The sequence below is a fragment of the Macaca fascicularis genome, chromosome X (assembly GCF_037993035.2).
Source record: "Macaca fascicularis isolate 582-1 chromosome X, T2T-MFA8v1.1".
Classification (NCBI taxonomy): domain Eukaryota; kingdom Metazoa; phylum Chordata; class Mammalia; order Primates; family Cercopithecidae; genus Macaca; species Macaca fascicularis.
In genome coordinates, this window is record NC_088395.1 from 125,331,518 (window position 1) to 125,357,119 (window position 25,602).

At 41.6% G+C, this 25,602-nt stretch overlaps 1 protein-coding gene across 3 annotated transcripts in view; it reads left to right on the forward strand.

The window, feature by feature from the left end:
- LONRF3 (LON peptidase N-terminal domain and ring finger 3) overlaps positions 1–23,318 on the forward strand; it is a 46,432-nt gene extending 23,114 nt beyond the window's left edge. For all 3 annotated transcript variants that reach the window (XM_005594445.5, XM_005594446.5, XM_005594447.5), the window contains 6 exons: positions 9,930–10,044; positions 12,921–13,042; positions 15,627–15,785; positions 16,845–17,007; positions 18,016–18,165; positions 21,705–23,318. In XM_005594445.5, coding sequence (XP_005594502.1) covers positions 9,930–10,044; positions 12,921–13,042; positions 15,627–15,785; positions 16,845–17,007; positions 18,016–18,165; positions 21,705–21,860 — 865 coding nt within the window. In that variant the 3' untranslated portion in view covers positions 21,861–23,318. The remainder of the gene's footprint in view (positions 1–9,929; positions 10,045–12,920; positions 13,043–15,626; positions 15,786–16,844; positions 17,008–18,015; positions 18,166–21,704) is intronic.
- The last annotated feature ends 2,284 nt before the right edge of the window (positions 23,319–25,602 follow it).

Genomic DNA, 25,602 nt, shown 5'->3' on the forward strand with positions numbered 1-25,602 from the left:
CAGCATACAAGGGACATACCTTAATGTAATAAAAGTCATCTGTGATAGACCCACAACCAACATAATACTGAACGGCAAAAAGTTGAAAGCATTCCCTCTGAGAACTGGAACAAGACAAGGATGCCCACTCTCACCACTCTTTTTCAACAGAGTACTGAAAGTCCTAGCCAGAGCAATCAGACAAGAGAAAGAAATAAAGGGATCCAAGTCAGTAAAGAGGAAGTCAAACTGTCACTGTTTGCCGATGATATGATTGTTTACCTTGAAAACCCTAAGGACTCCTCTAGAAAGCTCCTAGAACTGATAAAAGAATTCAGTAAAGTTTCTGGATACAAGATTAATGTACACAAATCAGGAGCTCTTCTATACACCAACAGCGACCAAGCAGAGAGTCAAATCAAGCATCCCCTTTACAATAGCTGTAAAAAAATAAAATACTTACCTAACCATGGAGTCGAAAGACCTCTACAGGAAAACTACAAAACACAAGCCGGGCACAGTGGCTCATGCGTGTAATCCCAGCACTTTGGGAGGCCGAGGCGGGTGGATCATGAGGTCAGGAGATTGAGACCATCCTGGCTAACATGATGAAACCCCATCTCTACTAAAAATACAAAAAATTAGCTGGGCCTGGTGGCGGGTGCCTGTAGTCCCAGCTACTTGGGAGGCTGATGCAGGAGAATGGCGTGAACCCAGGAGGCGGAGTTTGCAGTGAGCAGAGATTGCACCACTGCACTCCAGCCCAGGCGACAGGGATACTGCGTCAAAAAAACAAAGCAAAACAAAAAAAACTACAAAACACTGCCGAAAGAAATCAGAGATGACACAAACAAATGGAAACACATCCCATGCTCATGGGTAGAATCAATATTGTGAAATCGACCATGCTGCCAAAAGCAATCTACAAATTCAATGCAATCCCTATCAGAATACCACCATCATTCTTCATAGAATTAGAAGAAAACAATTCTGAAATTCATATGGAACCAAAAAAGAGCTTGCATAGCCAAAGCAAGACTAAGCAAAAAGAACAAATCTGGAGGCATCACACTATCTGATTTCAAACTATACTATAAGGCCATAGTCACCAAAACAGCATGGTACTGTTGTAAAAATAGGCACATAGACCAATGGAACAAAATAGAGAACCCAGAAATAAACCCAAATACTTACAGCCAACTGATCTTCAACAAAGCAAACAAAAGCACAAAGTGGGGAAAGGACACCCTTTTCAACAAATGGTGCTGGGATAATTGGCTAGCCACATGTAGGAGAATGAAACTGGATCCTCATCTCTTTATACAAAATCAACTCAAGATGGATTAAGGACTTAAGCCTAAGACCTGAAACTATAAAAACTCCAGAAGATAACATTGGAAAAATCCTTCTAGACATTGGCTTAGGCAAGGATTTCATGACCAAGAACCAAAAAGCAAATGCAATGAAAACAAAGATAAATAGCTGGGACCTAATTAAACTAAAGAGCTTTTGCACAGCAAAAGGAACAGTCAGCAGAGTAAACAGACAACCCACAGAGTGGGAGAAAATCTTCAGAATCTATACATCTGACAAAGGACTAATATCCAGAATCTACAACAAACTTAAATCAGTAAGAAAAAAACAATCCCATCAAAAAGTGGGCTAATGATATGAATAGATAGTTCTCAAAAGAAGATACACAAATGGCCAACAAACATAAAAAAATGCTCAGCATCACTAATGAGCAGGGAAATGTAAATCAAAACCACATTGAGATACCACCTTGCTCCTGCAAGAATGACCATAATAAAAAACTCAAAAAACAGTAGATGTTGGCGTGGATGTGGTGAGCAGAGAACACTTCTATACTGCTAGTGGGAATGTAAACTAGTACAGCCACTATGGAAAACAGTGTGGAGATTGCTTAAAGAACTAAAAGTAGAACTGCCATTTGACGCAGCAATCCCACTGGGTATCTACCCAGAGAAAAATAAACCATTATTCAAAAAAGATACTTGCACATGCATGTTTATGGCAACACAATTCACAATTGCAAAATCGTGGAACCAACCCAAATGCTCATCAATCAACGAGTGGATAAAGAAACTCTGGTATATATATACAATGAAATACTATGCAGCCATAAAGAGGAATAAATTAACAGCATTTGCAGTGACCTGGATGAGATTGGAGATTATTCTAAGTGATGTAACTCAGGAATGGAAAACAAAACATTGTATGTTCTCACTGATATGTGGGAGCTAAGCTATAAGGATGCAAAGGCATAAGAATGATACAATGGACTTTGGGGACTTGGGAGGAAAAGTGGGAGGAGGGTGAGGGATAAAAGACTACAAACATGGTGCGGTGTATACTGCTCGGGTGATGGCACACCAAAATCTCAGAAATCACCACTAAAGAACTTACTCATGTAACCAGATACCTCCGGTACCCCAATAACTTACGGAAAAATAATTTCTTTTTTTATTTTAAGATGATCGACCCAAGAGAAAATATAACAAAAAGTCTTTTTATTTAATTTTTAAAAATTAAGTTAAATTAATTTTGGTTTTGAGACAGAGTCTCACTTTGTCACCCGGGCTGGAGTGCAGTGGTGTGATTTCATCTCACTGCGTCCTCCACCTCCCGGTTCAGGCAATTCAGCCTCCTGCCTGGCAAATTTTTGTATTTTTAGTAGAAATGAGGTTTCACCGTGTTGGTCAGGCTGGTCCTGAACTCCTAACTCAGGTGATCCACCCACCCTGGCCTTCCAAAGTGCTGGGATTACAGGCGTGAACCACTGTGCCTGGCCCTAAAAAAGTATTTTCATACACTACATGGTGGGATCCAGCCAGCAGAAACTGCTCAGATATGTGCCCTTTAATGGGCACATATGCTTCTCATATTGATCACCTGCATTTGTATTCTGAATGACTGTTGTCGGATGACTAAAAATGAGTAACATAGCCATTACCTGAAATGTGGACCTTCTTTCTCTTAAAAAAAAATTTTGGATGCCAGATTTGCTCATAAGCTTTGGCAGACCTACTCAGCAGGTGGAATATTGAAGCACTCAAAGCAAGCCTCACATGATGTCAGGAGTTGGTGTGGGTGGAGTGGGCTAGGGTGGGAGGGGCTAAATGAGCAGGTTCCTTTCACTACTTCCCTCACTCCCTCACGATAGAATGGCAGGTGGGTTCTGGCAAAGCCAAAGTAGAAGATAGAGAAATCCTACTTCCAGGCAGAGCAATGGGCTCCTGTAGGTAATACCGTTGTGACTCTAAGCCCATGATGTGAGCTGTGGAGTAGATTGACTTAGCCTGCTCAGGGACCAGGTCTTTGTTGTGCGTATCCTTAACACTCCCCCCAACATCCAGGGGACAAGAAATCAAACATACAGACTCATCCTGTTTGTGTTTTCTCTGAAAACTAAGAATCCTGAGGTGTAAGTTCTTTTGTTCCTCTGCTTTCTCCCTTTCATCTTGTTTGTCCTTGAACTCAACAGGGGGCTTTGAAGGAGGTCTCCCAATTTGGTCCAAGAAATAAACACCAAGAGGATAAGACCCCCTTCTAGTTGGCTCGCTCGAAATTTAAAAGCCACCATTTCTCTTATCCTGCCCCTCCGTTCTAAGTGAGACTTCAAAACAAAACAAAGCAAAACAAAACAAAAACCCTCTGTGCCTGGAGTAGCCATTGCATAAGCTGCTAAGTTATAGCTGGCCTCTCGCTGCTTGATGGTGATAAGAAACCTACTAAATCTAGAAAGAACTCTGGATTTTGAGGTTCTGAAAACTGCAGCCATCGGTCAGAAGCATGTAGTTCCCTTTCCAACAGGGTTTGTCTGTAAGTTAGACATCGGATGTGGACAGAGGCTATTTCATACACATGCTTCAGCTTGAATTATGTTAGCATTGAAAAAGCTTTTGATTCCACCTCTGCAGTATTTTTCTTCTCTTTCTTGGTGTTAGGAATATGATTGGTTCTCTTGTTACCCTCATGTGTGCTTGTGGGAGAGTGTCTGGGAGTAAAGATAGTCTAAAACAATCTGTGGAGGTCATGAAATTAGACATTTGTACTATTTGTGCAAGATTTTAGTATGAAATCCAGTTTCGTGGAGCTGCATTTGTAGAAAAACAAGTTAGAGTGTGAATTTGTATACACAGATTCTAGAGAGAAAATTAGGAGGAGCAGGTTGTAAGTTCTACAGGGAAAAGGGTGGAAAGAGTGAGTGGAACAATAATCCGAGGTGTGTAAGTGAGGACCATTCCAATCTCCAAGTCTCCCTTGCTGAACTGGGAGAGCTCTGTTGAGGGAAGTTACCCACTAACTTCAACCCTTCAGAACTCTGCCCCTCAATCCTTAGTGGTCGCAAGTGCTCCTTTGATATTTGCCTCATGTGGATACCTTAGCTGTTGGGGGCCACCTCTGGGGCTGCTGTGGAGCAGAACTTTTGGGGTGACAAGAACATTTTGAGATATGCAGTAAGAATGTTTGATATTTGAACCAGTTATCTAATGGCCCAGTAACCTCTTTGTCAATTCTAACAAGAAGCTTTATATTTAACCTAGTTTTAGCTACTCAAGTAGCTGGGTGTTAAGGATCCTGTCAGTTCACTCTCATTCAATCTCTCTCTCTCTCTCTCTCTCTCTCTCTCTCTCTCATACACACACACACTGTCACTCTCTCTTCCTCCCTCTTTCCCTATTTCTCCCTCTCCTTCTCCCCTCCCTCCTTTCCTCTGCTCTCATTTGATAGCAAAAGAACACAATACAAGGATGTAACTGGTGGGAAAAGATAGCTATTTCCAGACAAGCCAAACATTTTATCCGGGCTGACATCAAACTGAAAGCATTTATTATTGCTATTGTTTACTCCATCACGTAACAATGTAAACTGTTTTTTGTGTGAAAATCTGGCCCTGCTCTGATTTATAAATACCTCTTGGACGTGTTTTCTGAAATCGTTACCTAAAGTGGTAAATAAAAAGAATTCTAGTCAAGTTCTCTCTCTCTCCGTCTGTCTCTCTCTTTCTCAGAAGGAGGGAGAGAGGAGAGAGGGAGGGAGAAAAGTGTGCATATGAGTGTGTGCATCTACATGTAGATGGATGATGTCTATTTGGATGCAGAAATACATGCACATAGTTGCTGTCACATCATAGAGTGAAGAAGAAGGATGGGCTTGGGAGTCAGATCTGACCTCACATCCCAAAGCCCTGCTACTTAACAGCTAGCTGTGTGATATTAAGCAAGTTATTTTAACCTGTCTGGGTTTAAATTTTCTCAATAGTATAATGAAGCTAATCATAATTACCACCTCTTAATATACAAAGTTCAGTATTGACACACCAAGAAATATAGCCAGAGAAATAGATTCCATCTGTTCCAGTCATTTTAGTCAGGCCGTGCAGAGCAGCAGAGTAGCCCTAAATATAGAAATGAATTGAGTATTGAAAAGTGTAATGTATTCTAAGCATCTGAACCTTGAACTATTTCAAAGCAATAATTATGCAGCATCTGTGGCCGCATTTGTGTTTGCTACTACTCAGTCAGGGGCATTTTAATCACAGCTTTTGCTAAGAGATTGCTGTGTCCTTTTGTGTGTGTTTTATTCATCTGCTCACTAAATGTCAGTATTTATTGCAATTAATTAGCCAGCTATATCTTCGTTATTTTAGATAGATTGCATTAGGTTACATTCTTAAATGAATAATAGGCCCAATTGGGAAATTCTCAGGAAAAACGGTTTTGCATATTAGTTGTAGATACAGATTCATCAATCATCATCATTAGTACCATCGAATAATATAAGGCATTCAGATTCACAGGACTAAGTTACCAAGGAAATGAGATATTTTGGTTTGGCTGCTCTGATAATTAGATCACAGCAGTGGTTCCAAATCACACTTTTGAAAAACATTTTAAATTGTGAAATACACACAGTGGAAAAGTGCATAAAATATAAATATGTTCTCTTAACAAAATATTGTAGAGAAGATACTTATGTAACCCCTCTCAGTTCAAGAAGTAAAACATTGCCAGGACCCAAGAAGCTGCCCATATGCCTCTTCCCAATCATAGAGGATACCCCTAGGGAGGTAGGTATCCTCCCTACCCCAACCACTATCTTGACTTTTATCCTGTTTCTCTTTATAGCTTTACTACCCGTATATGCATATCTAGGTGATGCAATCTAGTTTTGCCTACGTAAAAGCTTTGCATAAACTGAATTATCCAGAATTTATTCTTTCAATCTGGCTTGTGTTACTCAGTATTAGGATTTATCCATGTTATTGCATGTAGGTGAAGTTTGTTCATTTTCATTATTGTATAATATTCCATTGTATGAATCCACCAGTTCTCTTATGGATGGATGTTTGGGTTGCATCTAGTTAGGGGATATCATGGGCAACATTGCTATAAACATTGTTTACATCTGCTGGTGCATATAAGTGTTTGTTCATTTTCTGTTGGCTTCCTTCTCTTTTTCTTATTGACTTCTAGGGGCTCTATGTATGCTCTAGATACAAGTTCTTTGCTAGTCGTTATGTGTTGCAGATACTTTCTCCTACTCTGGCTTGCCTTTTTGCCCTCTTAATGACATTTTTGATGAACTTAAAAGCGTTTCCTCTTCTTTTTTATTTTGAGATGGAGTCTCACTTTGTCGTCCAGGCTGGAGTGCAGTGGTGCAATCTCGGCCCACTGCAACCTCCACCTCCTGGGTTCAAGCGATTCTCCTGTCTCAGCCTCCCCCGTAGCTGGGATCACAGGCACGCGCCACCACAGTCTGTTAATTTTTACGGGGTTTTGCCATGTTGGCCAGGCTGGTCTTGAACTCCTGACCCCAGATGATCCGCCCACCTCGGCCTCACAGTGCTGGGATTACAGGTGTGAGCCACTGCACTCAGCCAAAAGCGCTTCATTTTAATACAGTCAAAATTATCCATCTTTTCATTTATAGGCAGGGTTTGTGTCATAATTCATTTTTTTACCTTCAGGTCATAAAGATATTCTCCTCTTTTATCTTTATTTTCTTTTATTTGACTAATTTATTTAAGACATGGGGTGTCAAACTCCTTGTCTCAGGCGATCCTCTTACCTCAGCACCCCCCAACAAGTAGCTGGGATTAGAGGTGCCAGCCACTGTGCCTGGCTATTTCATCTTCTGAATGTTTTATTGTTTTGCTTTTCACATTTATTTTTACAGCCCACATGGAATTGGTTTTTGCGAATGATATGAGAGATGATCCAATTTCATTTCCCCCTATAGATAGCCAACTCTCCTAATACCATTTATTGAGAAGGCTATTTATGTACTGAAAATCTTTCCCCCATCTGCTTTGAAGTGACACATTTGTCATAAATCAAGAATCCACATCTGGATCTGTTTCTGGGCTTCCTATTCTATTCCCTGAGTCTGTTTGTCCTTGTGCTAGTCATATACTGTTTTAATCACCACAGCTTTATATGTTCTGTTATCTGGTAGAGTGAGTCCTCCCACATCATTGCTCTTCAGATGTATCTTGGCCCTTTGCTTTTCCTTATAAAGTTTAGAAATCAACTTGTCAAGTTCTACAAAAATAAACAAATGAAATAACCCATTGAGGTTTTTTATTGGGACTTAGCTGTTTACTTTCTTTCAATGAGGAGTTTGTAGCTTTTTCCAAAAGAGGTCTCCTATAACTGTTGTTAGATTTCTTCCTGGACACTTGATTTTTAAAAGCAGTTGCAAATGTTATCTTTAAGATGATAACATTTCTAATGTCTATTGCTGGTATATAGAAGTATAATTGTATGTGTGCGTGTGTATTTATCTAGTAACTTTGTTAATTCTATTCTTATTCTAATAATCATTTGTAGATTCTTTTAGATTTTTCTAAGTTCACCATATCATTTGTGAATAATGACAGATTTGATTTTTTCCTTTCCAGTTCTCATATTTTGTTCTTGCCTTAGTGCACGGAGACCTCCATAGTAAATAGTTTTTTTAAAAAAATAACTTTGCTTTTTGGCCAATTGGATAACTAAAATTTATTAATTTTAATTAATTTGTTAAACAAATTAACTACTTTTTAAACAGAATCAAAAAATTCAAAAAGTACCAAAAAGATGAATATATGAAAAGTCTCTCTCCTACTCCAGACCTCCATTGGCTTGTTAAAAATATCCCATTTTTTCTAGTCCCCTTGACGTGCTGAATCTGGAACTTTAGCCAGTGGAGCTTCACGATGTATGTTTTTTTTTTTTTTTTTTTTTGCTCCACACGTAACTGATATTTGAAGACCAATACAGAAAGTTTGCCTATGCAGAGATTAATGGGATTTGTGTAACACAGTGATCCTCAACCTTGGCTGTACATTAAAATCACCAGGAGGCTTTAAAAAAAGTCTTGATGCCTGTCCTGTACACTGGGTCTACTGATCTGAATCTCTGTAGATGCTGTAGTGGGCATCTAGAGTTTCCATAAGCTCCCCAGGTGATTTGGGGAGGCAGGAAGGAGGGCTTACAAAGGGGCGAGAGGAAACATTTGGGAGTGATGGGTATGTTTCCTATCTTGATCGTGGCGATGGTTTCATAAGTGTGTACATATGTCAGAACTTATCAAATTGTACACTTTAAGTCTGTTCCATTTATTATATATCAATTTTGCACCAATAAAGCAGTTTAAAGATAAAGCTGTCCAGGTGATTCTGATGCACAGCAATGGTTGAGAATTATCCTTGTAATAGAAAAGGCACATGACTGGAAGTGGAAGTTGGATAGACTCTCATCTGTCAACAGTTGGCTGTGCACACTTAGACAAGTAACTTCCACCTTTCTGGACCTCAGGTTCATTCTAGTTAGTGGGTTCAATTTCTTCACAAGTACTTTTCAGCTGGCATGTTGATTCTTCTACTCAGCCTGGCAGTGCTGGCCAGGCTGCTGGTGCACCTCCTGGCCACACGAGGGAGCCGTACAGCTGGCAGCCTCTGACTTTCCACTGAACACTCTTGTGAGGTGAAAATAGGCTGGTCAGGCAGGGAGGGGTCTTTCCATTCTTCCTGTGCTTCTCCTCTTGGTGAATGCAAGCCCCACTCCTCAACGGTCATCTTCAACTACCCTCACTCACTGATCTCGCTGCAGGTGAGCCTTTTTTTAAGCAAAGCAAATCCATGAATTTCTGAAGGTACAGAACAGCTTTATAAAAGGATTCCCACATTGCTTTGAAAATATCCTACTCTCCCCAAGCAATTAAAATAGTACCAAATTGAAGTATATGTATGTATACATATGTATGTACACATGTAAATGTATGTATATGTGTATATGCATCAATATAGATCCATATCTGGTCTATATCAGTAAGCACACTAACAATACTATTCTCCCCCTATGAAAATTATCTATCTATATAAAAGGCAGTTATGTTTGTTAGAGGTACAGTTTTGATATCCTTCAGGCATTGACATTGCTTAGACGAAAAGAGGAATCAAGGTTAGCAAACAAAGTTTTTTTCCATGGTAATATGATGTAAAGTGCTTAAGTGGGTAAATGTGTAAGGGAGAGAGAGTGTGTGTGTCTGCGTGTCTGTGTGTGTCTGTGTGTGTTTACATATACTCAGGTGAACAGGTTGGCTAATATTTTCAGAATAGAATTTTATCCAGACACTGTGCATTAATCTCTATTTTTCTTGGACCAGACAGGGCAAAAAATCTGAATTCCCCAGAAGAGATAGACTAGAATTGATGTTACAAAATGATCTAGCTATGCCCTAAACTTTAATAAATGTATTTTAATCCAGCTCAAAAACGAAAGGCAAATGTTTATCTGAAGTGCAACAATAGCGACTTTTAAAAAAGAACTCCTCCCCCACCCTAAAATAGTCTAAATAATGCTTTAAAACCTTAGCTTTGAGTTGCTCTTTTATTTTTGGTCTTACTGAAGTTTTCTTCCATTTTGATTCCTAAATTTCAGATTATTCTATGAGCCAGTCACAACACCTTGTGGGCATACTTTTTGCTTAAAATGCCTAGAAAGATGCCTAGATCACAACGCCAAGTGTCCATTGTGCAAAGACGGTCTTTCACAGGTAAATCAATATTTCTTTGTTTGGTTTAAATCAGTATTTCTTTCTTGTTAGGTTTAGCTTATTTGGAATTGGGCACTAAGACAGTGTTCAACTGGACCCCAAGCCACTGCACTGTGGTAGGGCACATTACTCCCTCAAACCATCTATTTCTCCTGTCTTTTTTTTTTTTTTTTAGATGGAGTCTCCACTCTGTCACCCAGGCTGGAGTGCAGTGGCGCGATCTCGGGTCACTGCAACCTCCACCTCCTGGGTTCCAGCAATTCTCCTGCCTCAGCCTCCCAAGGAGCTGGGATTACAGGCACATGCCACCACGCTCAGCTAATTTTTTTTTTTTTTGAAACAGAGTCTTGCTCTGTCACCCAGGCTGGAGTGCAGTGGCGCAATCTTCGCTCACTGCAAACTCCCCCTCCCGGGTTCACGCCATTCTCCTGCCTCAGTCTCCCAAGTAACTGGGACTACAGGCGCCTGCCACCATGCCTGGCTAATTTTTTTGTATTTTTAGTGGAGATGGGGTTTCACCGTGTTAGCCAGGCTGGTCTCGATCTCCTGACCTCGTGATCCGCCTGCCTCGGCCTCCCAAAGTACTGGGATTACAGACGTGAGCCACCGCGCCTGGTCTAAGTTTTGTATTTTTAGTAGAAATGGGGTTTCACCATATTGGTCAGGCTGGTCTCGAACTCCTGACTTCAGGTGATCCACCCACCTCAGTCTCCCAAAGTACTGGGATTACAGGCGTGAGCCACCGTGCCCAGCCTATTTCTCCTGTCTTATAGCCACTGTTCCCATCTCCATAAAGTCCTTCAGGAAAATGAGGCAACATGCAGTTTTTTATGTGGTGTAAGTAGGGAAATCAATTTGTGTTGGAAACAAAAGTGTTAAATAGATGATAAACTTGGATCCTGGTTCTGATCTCATCATGGCACCTGATATGCTGTGATCTTGAGTAAATCTTTTGTCCCCTCTAGGATTGGACTAGGTAAGCCCTGATGTTCCCTTATCATCAATGTTTATTCTGTGGCTTGAAGATAACAGCTCCAAAGGCCCCAGGAGAACCTCACAGAACTTCAGAGTGATCCTTGTCCAACCCCTCAGGAGCCACTGTACCTGGAAGCCCTAGAGCTTTTGCAGTAAGCCAATTTAGCAGACAGCAGCCCTTTAGGACTTCCAGGTTCTCTAAAACTAATCACACAGACTCCCACCTTTGTTTTTCAAGTGAACCTGAAGGAATTTCCTATAGAAAAAGAAGACCTGAGAATCCATCTTGTTTTCCCTCCCTCAGGGACTTATGTGCCACATTTTATGATTGGTGTTAATATTCCTTGACCCCTGTCATTCCTGAGGAGAGGTTGGAGATGCAAGGCTATCTCTAGGTGACTACAGGTCAAGAGAAGTCACATGTTGAGCTTTACCATCACCCCAGTATTTAAATTAAGGGAATAGAGTGAAATAATCATCGCTGGTAGCCCTCAGGGTATGTGTTGGGATTGGGATGAGGGCCAATGTCATACCTTTCCCTAGATAAAAGTTGTAGGATTTGCAGGCCTGATTGTAGGTGAGAAGTCCATAATCCTTATACTTAAATAATACATCTGTGTTGTTGTAACACTGGAAAATTCAGATTAAGTGGAAAGAAGAAAAATCTACCCATATGCTCAGTACCTAGAGAAAATCACTGTTAGTTAACATTTTAGTATGTGCCTTTTCTGGCTTTTTGTTTTAGCATCAGCAGAGGAGTCACCTACTTTTTGGACCGACTACCTCCTCAATCACTGCTTATCCCCCAAAACTGGGACTGGGAAGTGCAGTTGATTTTCCCATAGCCAGGCAATGGCAGTGACAGTGGCAGATAAGGCATCCTGGAGACAGATGCTATACGGTTCAGGACTTGGGGTCTAGAAGATATTCTCATCTATCTCTGTGTATTCACATAGGGTCACACTTGCACTATTTTACATAGGATTAAATATTCCAATCATGTTCACTGCAGAATAGAGACACAGCCCATACTGAGAAAGGAACAAAATTGTTTGAAGCCAACAGTTTTATACTCAGGCGCTCTCCTTGCTGGGACTGTAGGGGTAGTTTCCATAGCAAGCAATTCTCCGCAGATGTTTTAACATCAGTTGTTTGATTCACACCGTTAAATACCCACTACTTAAACATCCCTGGGTGTGCATCGGTCAGAGGTGTTTGGGAGAAGAGTAACAGTGACAATTGAGCCTGAGTCCAGTTCTTGAAATCATGACTTTTAATCTCAGTGATACCTAGATGGTATATTAGAAAGGCAAATAGACAAATCAATATTTAGCTGTTTGTGTTTTTTAAAACTAAAATTAAAAGAGAAAAAATAGGTAGATTTGGCAATATCCAGAAGCCCAAGCATTGGGTTAGGCTGGGAGTGGGACAGGGCAGGAAAGGATCAGTGATTGAAAAATGCTTTTTAGTTCCCTGAACCTTTTGGCCACTAACTTTGAGCATATCCCAGATGGAGACCATTTCTGTGTGCTTGTAAACATGATCAACAGGAAATGGAAAGGGAAGGATTCCCCCCACACCACTTTTTGGACAAGAACATGATCTTGATTTCAGTATTTCAGAAAAATTGTGAGAGTTTTAAAACTTCAATGCAGGTTTTACCCCCTTGTTAAAATATTTTTATTCTAATTATAAAGATAATCAATTGCATGTGTGGTTTTTTAAATGAAACTAACATCCAGAAAATACATATATTATGATGGTATCATCTGCTGATTTGTGGGTCCAGACTACTCCAATATGTGGGTCATGTGACTTGTCCAGTGATTACATCAGAAGTGTTTTGCTGATGACTGCATATTACCTAACTGCATATTATCTAATTGCCTCCCCCCATATAGTGCTTGGCATCAAGAAAATACAGCAAAAATGTAATAATGGAGGAGCTCATAGCTAAATTCCTTCCAGAAGAACTGAAGGAACGAAGGAAGCTTTACGAAGAGGAAATGGAAGAACTTTCTAAGTATGTATATGCATATTTCTGTTTTGTTTCCCTCATACCAGCTCATGAGAGCTGAATGTGCACATTAGTTCCCAGCTTCCGACTTAGTGATGTCCTGCCAGCTGCTTGAAATTGGCTATGGTGAGAATATTTACACCATGGAAATTGGCAAGTGCTACAAACCATGGCTTCCCCTGCACCCAGAGAGCCAGTTGTTAAACATACCAGCATACCACTGAAGAAGCATAAGCGAAACCAGTGATGAGGGTACACCCTGCCCCCAGTAACAGGGTATTTGTTGGCGAGAGTAAATTGGAGTAGCTTAATCAGGGGAACTTAACGAAATGGCCAAAAGATTGTTTTCAGATACATAAGGAGTTGCTATGAAGTTAAGAACTTTGGTATCAACCAGAACCGGGCTTAAGACCCAGTTCTACCTCAAAGTGAGTCTACTTCACAACCCTAGGCAGGTCACTTAACCTTTCTGGGCCTTAGTTTCCTTATCTGTAGCTTGAGAATAATTTAATAATTTGAGTTCTTACTTCATGGACTTATTTTTTGAGATTGAGCCTCACTCTGTCACCCAGGCTGGAGTGCAGTGGTGTGATCTTGGCTCACTGCAACCTCCGCCTTCTGGGTTCAAGCGATTCTCCTGCCTCAGCCACCCAAGTAGCTGAGATTACAGGCATGCACCACCATGCCCAGCTAATTTTTGTATTTTTTAATGGAGACAGGGCTTCACCATGTTGGACAGGCTTGTCTTGAGCTCCTGACCTCAAATGATCCTCCCACTTGGATCTCCCAAAGTGCTAGGATTACAGGCGTGAGCCACCATGCCTGGCCACCTCATGAACTTCTTATGAAAATCAAATGACCTTGTGCATAGTAAGCACTTAATTAATGGTAATAATACTAATACTTGTTAAGTGCTTTCTCTGCCGTGCATAGGTAATGTGAAAGGTGAAGGGGAGGGTCAGAGGTGTCAGTGAGGCTCTCAGCCCTCCGCCTAGCTGTGAGAACAGCTCCCTTCGCAGAAAAAGCAGGAGGCAATCACTAATTTCTGCCTGTCTTGCTTCTGCCCTCCCCTCCCCCGATCCGCAGTAGAATCCTAACAGCATTCCAGAGGCAAGGTTCCTGACAGCAAAAATGGTTCTGGTTTCATGCCCACTGTGTAGAGAACATTCGTAAACTCTGCCAGTGACTTGTTTGAATGCACTCCTCACTTTGAATATGTTTTTCTCAGAAACTAGAAATCATTTTTTTTCTCACTAATTTACATTGGAACTACTCAGGGGATCTTTATCTTTATTTCTGATCTGTAAATTAGCATTGAGCCTCTTGAGCCCTCATCTCAAATCTCATTTAAGGTCTTATTAACAAATACTGAGATGTATTAGGACTTTCTATGTAAATGAATCCTAAACTTGATCCTTTTGAGATTTGGGCAGTTGGTCTTGTATTTCTTGATAGGTTTAGGTTCAGATGTTCCTGTGTTGAATTTACTAGACAAATAAGAAGACAAGGATCCCAGAGGAGCTGGCTCTGTTTTGGTTCCCCAACAGGTTGTGTGTGTGACTCTCTGGGAGTAGTTATTGAAAGGCAGGGCCGGGCATGGTGGCTCATGCCTGTAATCGTAGTACTTTGGGAGGCAGAGGCGGGTGGATTGCTTGAGGTCAGGAGTTCAATACCAGCCTGGCCAACATGGTGAAACCCCGTCTCTAATAAAATTACAAAAATTAGCCAGGCGTGGTGCCATGCACCTGTAATCCCAGCTACTAGGGAGGCTGAGGCAAGAGAATTGCTGGAACCCAGGAGGCAGAGGTTGCTGTGAGCCAAGATTGCACCATTGCACTCCAGCCTGGGTGACAGAGTAAGATTATGCTAAAAAAAAAAAAAAAAAAAGGAGAAGAAGAAAGAGAAAGGCAGACCCTTGGGTTCCAATTCCAGAGCTAATGCATCAGTATCTCTGGTAATGTGGTGTCCAAGTCATCTTGATTTAAGAGCCCCTGGTGATTCTGATGCAAAGAAGCATTTGAGCATCACTGGGCTGGATTACTCTTGCCTATCTCTTGGTCCTTCCTCCTTTCAGCTGTGCCTACTTTGCAGATTCTTTGGGGTCCTTGCAAATTTGAGATGCCCTAGGGACCTTACATAGAATTTCCCACCACCCTTCTGGAGAGCTGAGTCCACTTCTATCATCAGCAGCCTTCCCCATGCAGCCTGAAAAACACCTGAAGAGATTGTTTTGAGTAGAGAGCGTGAAAGAAAGAAAGACAAAATATGAGTTATAGCTGTCACCCACAATATTAAGGTGCTAGAGAACTTTTTCAGCCAAATTAAAATGTGTAGAATGCCAATTTTAATTTCTTAGACCTTAGGCTAACCTCTGCATCGGATAATGGAACTCAGCCCACACTATCAATTGCATTTCAATATTTTTCTATTAGCCATCAAAACTTGATGTATCTTTGGCAAGTGACACCGTCAAAAAACAAACTGGTGTCTCTTTGCCTTCCCCCAGGGGTATCACATGCTAACATTTGACCAGCATTTTTGTGTTCTGTCCGATTGCTTTGAGATCCCTGTCATTTGCTCTCTCTGACAGCCTTAATAAGAATGTGCCTATTTTCGTGTGTACTATGGCCTATCCCACCGTTCCTTGTCCCCTGCACATCTTTGAGCCTTGTTACCGCCTGATGATTCGTAGATGCATTGAGACAGGCACGAGACAGTTTGGCATGTGCCTTGGAGATCCTGTCAAAGGGTAAGTAAGGAGCCATGCGAGCAAAAAGAGGTTGTGTAATGAGGGATTTCTCTTTTACTTTGGGGTACTCCTAGGAGATGGGGAGGCCTAGCTCATGAGGTTAGCCAACTGAAGAATATAAGCATTTGTGAGGATCATGGTCCCTTTGGTGGTTAGTTTACCATGTGAGAGGCTGTCTATTTAAAGAACTCTAGAATTAATATTTGGTTAAACAAGTGGTATATGTTATAAAACTTATAAGAATGTGGGCCTTGGAGTCAAACTGCCTGTGTTCATTATCTAGTTGCAACCTTGGAGCAAGTTTGAGTTTGAGCAAGCTATTTAACCTCTCTGTATCACAGTTTCCTTATCTGTAAAGTGGGTACAATAATAGTACCTACCTCGTTGGGTTTGCTGGGAAGATTGGTGAGTTAATAATGTACATAAAATGCTGAGCACAGTTCCTGGCTTCCTTAGTCCATTTTGTGCTACTGTAACAGAATGCCACAGACTAATAATTTATGAACAATCGAAATTTATTTCTCATGGTTCTGGAGGCTGGGAAGTCCAAGATCAATGTGCTGGCATCTGGCAAGGGCCTTCTTCCTTTGTCATAACATAGTGGAAGGGCATAGCAGAAGGGCAACAGAGAGAGAGAAAGAAGGGGGTCAAACTTGCCCTTTTGTATTAATAACAACCCTACTCTACTTTCACCATATCAGCATTAATGCACTCATGAGGGTGGAGGCCTAATCACCTCTTAAATGTCCCACCTCTTAATAATACTACAATAGCAATTAAATTTCAAAATGGGTTGTAGAGACAAACATTCAAACCATAGCACTGGCACGGCACATAGTATGTGCTCAATAAATGGTAGCAGTTACACAAACACATTATGATTTGTTTTTCTTCACACAGGCACTGCCTGTTGTATACTTGAAACTATAACCCAGGGACAGGAAAATAGGCAGAAGTCCCTTGAGCCACAGCATGGGGTTACAGAAATGGCTGGGTGCCAGGCCAGGGAAACAGAACTCATCAAGGATCTATTCTCTCGACTCCATTCTCAATAAACAGGTTTGCAGAATATGGCTGCATCCTAGAGATCAGAAATGTTCAATTCTTTGCCGATGGCCGCTCAGTGGTTGACAGCATAGGAAAGAGGCGCTTCAGGGTGCTCCATCAGAGCCAGCGGGATGGCTACAACACAGCCGACATTGAATACATTGAAGACCAAAAGGTGAGGGTGGCCAGTGCCAAGAATCCCAAAGCCAGGCTATCCTCGTAACTTGGTACACAAAGATAATTGCGAAAGGATTTCTCAGAACCCTTGAGGGCCTTGGGATTTCACACCAAATTGCTGCAGCAGCATTGAATGCTGCTGGATTGCTATCCAGTTGCAGTACGGCAGTGAGGGCACCTATTGTCCTGGTTCTGCTTAGCTACTGAGTTGCATTCATGTGTAAGAAATGCTATCCTAGATCAACCCTGGGGCTCATTCAGCTTGGGAGTTAAGTCTTTGTCAAAGATACCAAGGAATAGATCTGGGGTGGGTCTATATATATGTATATATTTTATCCATCGATTTATGTATATTTTAAACTTTTTCCTTTTGAGACAATTATAGATCCACACATGCATTTGTATTTTAAAGTACGTAACCTGGCTAAGAGCCCTTCCCAATAATCCATCATCCCATAAGGCAGAAAGATGACACATCTAGTTAATCCTTGGTTTTCTGAGCTAATGGGTGCAAGAAGAGGTAAATAATCCTGTGTTCATTTATATTTACATTTGTTACATGGTAGATTAATAAATATCTGATGACTAAGTAAATGTGTTTGACCAAGATAGTTACATGCTAAGACTGACATACTCCTGTGTGTTTTCCAGCTAGCAATGGGAAAACAGATGTAAAAATGAAAAGGGCAAAGGCATGGACCAGCATAACCTGATTTAACCACATGCCTCCACTCAGGCTGGTTTGAATCTCTGGTTTTCTGCATGTTTTGCTGTTTCAGCTAATCTACCAGCTGAGCCCTTCTCCTTCCTCCATGCTCAGCAGTATCTACACACTGTCCAGCACTTCACTAAGGGGAATTTCACATCAAGCACAGGAGAAAGCTGGATGGGTGAGCCTTCCCATAAAAAGGCAGAATGGATGCTCAAAGCGAGTCAGGTGTCAAAAGTGACTCCGGGAATGATGGAGAGGGTATAGAATGTTTCACTTCCACTTTGATACTTTCAGGTTCAGGGAGAGGATTGTGCTGAGCTCATGGGATTACATAACTGTGTCTATCAGCAAGCGTCATTGTGGTTTCATTCACTCAAATCATCCCTAAAGAATCGGATACTCAATCACTTTGGTCCCATGCCGGAGAAAGACGCTGATCCTCAGGTATAGAAAAATGTCTACTTTAAACGGGTTGCCCCACTAGAAGAGAGTGCCTAGTGTTTGTGATTAGATGGGTATGTGGTTGCCATTCAGCACATTGAATACAGAGAGGAAGATGGATTTAATTTGGTGTTGTTTGGCTGCATAGTGTCATGAGTAAGACCAAAAAGATCCCAAGTTAGAATTGGGGGTAACTAAAGTAAAGCAGTAGGAACTTGGATTCAAGGAAGATTTTGAGAACTAAGTAAGATAAGAGAATGGGAACATAGATATCACCAACAGAAGAACCTTCCATGGGAGTCCAGATTCACACCATGGTAATGTTAGGGTGACAAGATACGTGCAAAGGCCAGGACTAAAGAGAAAGGTATCCTGGGAGCTGAGACCAAAAGCTGCTGCTTTTAGGTAACTTCATAACCCTCTCCTTCATTGCTTTGGGAACTAGGGGATAGGGCCAGCTACCCTTATAAGATTACAACTGCAAGACCACAGAAACTTTTCATGCCTCGGTCTATCTATGCTTTGCCCTGCAAGTCTAGACCCTTGCTATTGTCCTCACCAGGGCTGAACAGCTCCTGAGAAAACTGACCCCATCATTAAATACTGTTGGTTGAGTTATACTAGAAAGTAGTTTGTTAGGTTCTACTGATCAGTGTTCTTCCTGGGGGATAGGCCTATTTGCAAGATCAAACTGCAGATCAGAAGCTCTCTAGGAGAGTGGAGATGGTTTTCACTAAGCTTTGCTTGCCTGGTATAAATCAGGGAGTACTTTCTTTCTAGGATAAGGCTGGAGATATCCTAACCACATACTTCCTCATCACCATCTTCTTCTATGCTCCGAGCTAGCTCTCCTACATCAACACTCACAGAACTTCCTTGATTCTTTACTTATGCTCATCCTCAACTCTGTCACAAAAGAAATATCTAAATATGCATATTCTGACCAAAAGTCTGGTCCTTCTTACCTTTCTAGCAGTATAACCTTGGGAAGATCCCTTTCCCCTTCTCAACTTTTGTCCCATCTCTGACATGAGGAGGGGTCTAAAACCGCCTCTTCCTCTTGCATTCTGAGGTTCTAAGACACCAGTCTGTTCCCTAACGAGCTGAAATGTCTTGCTTTCCTCAGACCACAAAAGTGGCTCCTTCCCCACCCATGCAAAGGCATCATGAGTCTTCAAGGGAGAAAGGCCAGTTAGTGCTTCCTGTGACCCAGCTCCTGGCTCTGGGCCACGGTGAGTCAGGACTGCAGCATATACTTCTGAGCAAACTCAGGATCAAGCTTAATGTTCCCCTTCACCTTCCGGGAAGCGTTCTCCCTTAGGCAAAAGATATAGATCAGCAATGGTAACGGGAAAACACAGATGCTACAGTGTGATTCATAAAGGCTAATGACAGAGAAAGTTGAAATCTTGGCTTTCACTTCCTTTTTTCTTAGTTCTGTTATTATGTTGCTTTGGCAGCAGCAGCACCAGCAAAAAAGAAAAACCCAAACCCATCCCAGTTTGCTCCAGTCAATGCTGCAGCCCCAGTGGTCCCACAAATAAGAATGTTCTGTCAGGAGGATGTTTCTTAGAAACTGCCACAAGTGTTAATACCAGCTTAAATATCTTTGTTGGTGATCCTTGGAAAAAAAGTTCAGAACATCAGTCTAATATTCAGAACTGATAATAGGAGGGAGAGCATGTTGCCAGCTTCAGGGAGGGACAAAAAAGAATGCAAATGAAGCTAGAGGCACAAAGAAGCAAAGAAGGCAGTGAGATGTGGTGACGATCAGAGGAACCAATTTGGAGCCAAATAATTTCAGGTGTAGGCACTTTTACCAGAATGGTTCTCTGTAGTCCTAAAACCAAACTTGTGAAAGTTGTGGGCAGAAAGCTCGTTTTAGGCTTAGAAGGAAATAAGTTCCCAATGTCTAAAATAATGTGCCAGGGAAGCTGCTTACAAACAGAATTTTGGGGAAGGATTTATGTGGAATAGGAAAGCTCTTTATTTTAAAAGGAAATCTAGGGGCAGAATATATTTCTTTTTTTCTTTTTTTTTTTTTTTTTTTTTCAGACCGAGTCTCACTCTGTCACCCAGGCTGGAGTGCAGTGGCACATCTCGGCTCACTGCAAGCTCCACCTCGCAGGTTCACGCCATTCTCCTGCCTCAGCCTCCTGAGTAACTGGGACTACAGGCGCCCGCCACCACGCCCAGCTAATTTTTTGTATTTTTAGTAGAGACGGGGTTTAATCATGTTAGCCAGGATGGTCTCGATCTCCTGACCTCGTGATCCACCCGCCGGCCTCCCAAAGTGCTGGGATTACAGGCATGAGCCACCGTTCCCAGCCCCGGGGCAGAATATATTTCTAATGTGAATGTTTTCTAATTGGAATTTTTGCAAAGTGAGGTTGTGATTCTTTGGTACTGTAAATCATAGCCTTTGGTTTTCAGGGGAGAAGAGAGCTGTGGCCCTGTATAGTGACATGGTATATCTGGACTATTGCCTTCAGCCACATCAAAGAAATGAGGGGACTTAAAAGACATGCAAAGGTCAAGGGGTCATGGGAATTGAAGGCCTGAATGTTAAATGCATCAGTCCAAAGGACCTCAACAGAATATTAGAAATGGAAGAGACTACGTAGTAGATACTAGCTTGTAAAATCACATTGGCTAGGAAGCATGGTGTATCTGTTAGGATATTGGTTGGTTTGCTTTAACAAGAACCAAAAATGACCGGAGCTTAAACAAGATGGAGGGGCTAAGTCCTGGATAGTTAGGGCAGCTCTATTCCACGAGAGCATTCAGGGACCCAGGCTCCTTCATCACAAAACTCTACCATCCTTAGAATGTTGCCCTCATCCTCTTGATTGAGGAAGGCTGATCCTCACCACATCCATGTTCTAGCTAGGGGAAAGGGAGAGAAAGAGGAAGGCAGAGGGCATATGCTGCTTTCCCAGAGCATGACCAAGAGGTTACACATATCACTTCCCTTTACATCTCATTAGCCAGAACTTTGTCTCATGGCCTCACCTAGCTGCAAGGGAAGCTCAGAAATGCAGTCTTTTTTCTGGGTGGCTATATGCTCTGCTAAAATAAGGGGGAAAATAGGCCGGGCGTGGTGGCTCATGCCTGTAATCCCAGCACTTTGGGAGGCCGAGGTGGGCGGATCACAAGGTCAGGAGATCGAGACCATGGTGAAACCCCGTCTCTACTAAAAATAGAAAAAATTAGCCGGGCACAGGGGCGGGCGCCTGTAGTCCCAGCTACTCGGGAGGCTGAGGCAGGAGAATGGCGTGAACCCGGGAGGCGGAGCTTGCAGTGAGCCGAGATTGCGCCACTGCACTCCAGCCTGGGCGACAGAGCGAGACTCCGTCTCAAAAATAAATAAATAAATAAATAAATAAATAAAATAAAATAAGGGGGAAAATAGATATAGGGACAATTAGCAATCTGCCACATGGAGTTGTTCTACCTGGGTCTTGACCTTGAGCATTTGCAACTCTGCAGACTGATGTTCTTGGATGGGAATAGAATGACCCCATTGTATTTCTCTGTTGCAGATGAACCCGAATGGCCCAGCCTGGTGCTGGTGGATGTTAGCGGTTCTTCCCTTGGAAAGCCGAGCTCAGCTCCCCTTCCTAGCAATGAGGTCCTTAAAGGACAGACTGAATGGTATTCGACGAGTCCTGGCCTTCATATCCCGAAACCAAAACTAGTGAGTGGATTGCTGAAGAGGAGCTCCCACCTTCCCCACTGCCGTTGGGGGGAGTCTTGTAAATATATCTAATTGCAATAATATCTTAATAGAAGGGAGTGTCAAACAGAGGCGTGAGCCTGCTGTTGATCACAGAGAGAAGTTGAGTAGAAAGACCAAAAGAATGTGACCTCTTTGAAACTTTCTGTCTTAAGATGCTTCTTGACATGCTGCGTAACTACATAAACAGCAGAGGTATTTAAGAGCCCAGAAAAACATAATTTGATTTTAGCATTAAAATTTCCAAAAGTTTAAAGTGGTTTTGCTTTAATATTCTTTCTTTCATAGATCAATGACTGTGTGGTTGAAATGTGAAAACAAAGATACTAATAATGTTGCTGTATAATTTCACTGACTTGAGGTCTCATTCCAAATGGTTCAGGTTTTATAGAGCATTGTGTAAAATAATGTTCATACTTCTTTCTGTTTTAATAATTTATTTTTTGCACTACTGTATCCTTTTTTCTACATGTATGTTTGTAACTATGTAAGCGTATATTGCTCAAAAGTTCATTGCTTTATTTATTGATGTGGTTTACCGTGTACCTAGGGGGAAATAACAATACTAGAAGTGTGCAGTTTTTGCTTTAATCTGTTTTTTACTACGGTGACACTAGTTCTTAGACCATTTCTGTATCTATCCAAGTGGATGCTTAAAAGGAGTTCAGAATGATGATAAGATAATCTGTCTTCAGAGTCCGCTTTTTTTTTTCAGTTTGAACTAAACAATATAAAATACTTAAGAGATTTGGCCTAGATTATGGTGTAAGCCAAGGTAAAGTAAAATAATTCATTTTCTGTGTGTAATACAGAACAAAGCTGAAAGAATTATTTTTATTATAGGCATTTATTTCAGCAATCTAATTGTACGTGTATCTAATTTTTCCCTAGTGCAGTTAGGAATGGGATTTTAGGCAGGATCATAACTAACTCTTCAAAGGAAATGGCGTTCAGTTTAGCACATCGCAGTCATGCCCAGCTAGCCTCCACACCCCATCTCTCCTCAGGGTTCTGAGGATCAAGACCTGGGCAGAAACACTTGATGAAGGACTTTTTCTTATTAAAAGTGTAAACAAGCCAAATAGAGTAGAACCCTATAAACAATCTTTTTAAAGGAACCAGACGGCCGGGCCCAGTGGCTCATGTCTGTAATCCCAGCACTTTGGGAGGCTGAGGCAGGCGGATCACTTGAGGTCAGGAGTTCGAGACCAGCCTGACTAACATGGTGAAACCCTGTCTCTACTGAAAATACAAAATTAGCCAGGCGTGGTGGTGCATGCCTGTAATCCCAGCTACTTGGGAGCCTGAGGCAGGAGAACCACATGAACCCGGGAGATGGAAGTTGCAGTGAGCCAAGATTGCACCATTGCACTCCAGCCTGGGCGACGAGCAAACCTGCATCTCGAAAAAAAAAATAAAAGGTTGGGGGGAGCCAGATAATCTATTATTTTATCTAAGTACTGCCTTTGCTTCTAGTTGCATGGGTGAAATATTTCAATGTAGGGGAAGAATACAGGGTGAGAAGTAAGAGTAAGCCCTGATTTAGCTTGCTTAGTGCTAGTTTGAGTCCTTCAGTGGCAGGACAGCCTGTAAAGTACCACGAGTATGGGAGTGTTATAATGGCAGAGTGAAACGATTAGAGCAGGGAGGAAGTGAATTGTGCCATTAGTACTTTCATGCAAATCATACCATGTGATTTTGGATAGCGAATGATTTTTGCATCATTCACTCACAGCTCATTGCTCTGTTAAGGTGAGAAGGGTAATTCTTACTTCTCCCATCACCACCTGTAGCTAGAAACAGGAAAGGGAGAATGAGATGATCCAGACGACATAAAAAAGATACATGTAAGCAGAAACCAGATGGTCTTTGCAGCACTCACTTAATGGACATTGTCGCCAGAGCATTGTGTTTATCAGATTTGATGTTTGCAGCTAGTCTGGGCAGGTGAAGAACAGAAATAGATGGAAGTATAGGCATGATTTCTGCCCAAGCAAACTCTGCAAGGCTCAGGGAGCAGAAAAGACTCCCCCTCCCCCCTGATTCTCAGACCATCTGGTCATAACACAATCCTAATAGTTTCTTATTATCTAGTGTAAATGCAACAAAGACAAGGGCCCTGAGCTTCTCTACTTATTAGATATATTACTTTTGGCAATTGATTTAACTTTTGCCAAGCCCCAGTTTTCTAATCTATGAAATGATAGTGATAAGTTCTGCATATAGGGTTGTTACAAAAATTAAATGAGACAACGTGTAAATCAGTTAGCACAGTGTCTCACACCTAGAATGCATTCAAGAAATAATACCTACTATTAGATTAGTCATAGTTATAGAATATCATCAAGGGCCTCCATTTGTATAAAACGCTGCCTTTACACACAATATCCACTTAAAACCCCTTTAAACTTACTTGGGGGAATACATACCACTGATTTTTGGACCCATAATTTGATGATTTACAGATAATTCTTTTGGGAATTAAATCTGTGTGAAAGTGAAATGACTGGAGAACAAATGAGGGTCAGAGATAGCGATCAATCGTATACCAGAAATTTTTTTCCCGCTTCAATAAGGGCTAAAAGGTAGTGCCGTTTGTAGGTCTGGGATTTCTTTTGTGTGTGTGTGTGAGAGAGAGAGAGTCCAAGTCTCACTCTTTGTCACCCAGGCTGGAGTGCAATGGCTCGATTTCAGCTCACTGCAACCTCTGCCTCCCAGGTTCAAGTGATTCCCCTGCCTCAGCCCCCCAAGTAGCTCGGATTATAGGCACGCACCACCATGACTGGCTAATTTTTGTAGTTTTAGTAGAGATGGGGTTTCACCATGTTGGCCAGGCTAGTCTCAAACTCCTGACCTCCGGTAATCCACCTGCCTGGGCCTCCCAAAGTGCTGGGACTACGGGTGTGAGTGTGAGCCACCGCGCCCAGTGTAGGATTTCTGATAGAATGGAAGCCTTAAGTTCTAGCTCATTTAGAATAACCAACTTACCACTCCCTGTTCTCCAAAATATATTGAGAACCTTACCCATCCCAGATGATTAGAGTTTACAATCTGTGACTTCTGTGCTTAGTTGTAGTATTTCTTTATGTTGCCCAAAGTAACAGATTCAAAAAAATGTGCTGAGATCCCCATGTACCGGGTACTGAGCCAAGTGATCTCACATACCTGAGCTCATTAAATCATTTATTTCTCATATCAACCCTGCGAGAGCAGTTATATCCCTATATTATGAATGACAAAACTGAGCCTCCACTATGTTGAATGCTTTGTCTAGTTGCAAGGCAGGATGCAAGGCTAAGCTTTGGCTTTCTTTGGGATGTACCTTAACGAGGTAATCAATTGGTCTTGACCATTTTTACACTGGGAAATTGGTTTTGCTGCACAGCTTGGGAATGAAGGATATCTAGAAGAAAGACATAAAGCTAAATCTAGGCCAGAAAAATAAGACTTCCCCCACGGTAGATAGTGCCACTTATTTGGTTAGTTTTTTTGTCTGTCATGACTGACCCAGTCTTTTGCCTAGTAGGTTATTTTTTGGTTATTTTTTGTATGTATGTATATATGTCTTCGTGTGTGTGTGTGTGTGTATATACACACACACAAGGTAGCAAGCGGACATCATGCCTTTCTGCTTTGTACTGTACTACTGCTGCTAGCAAATAACCAGCAAAATGTAGAAAATAAAAAACCAATTTTCTGTAGAC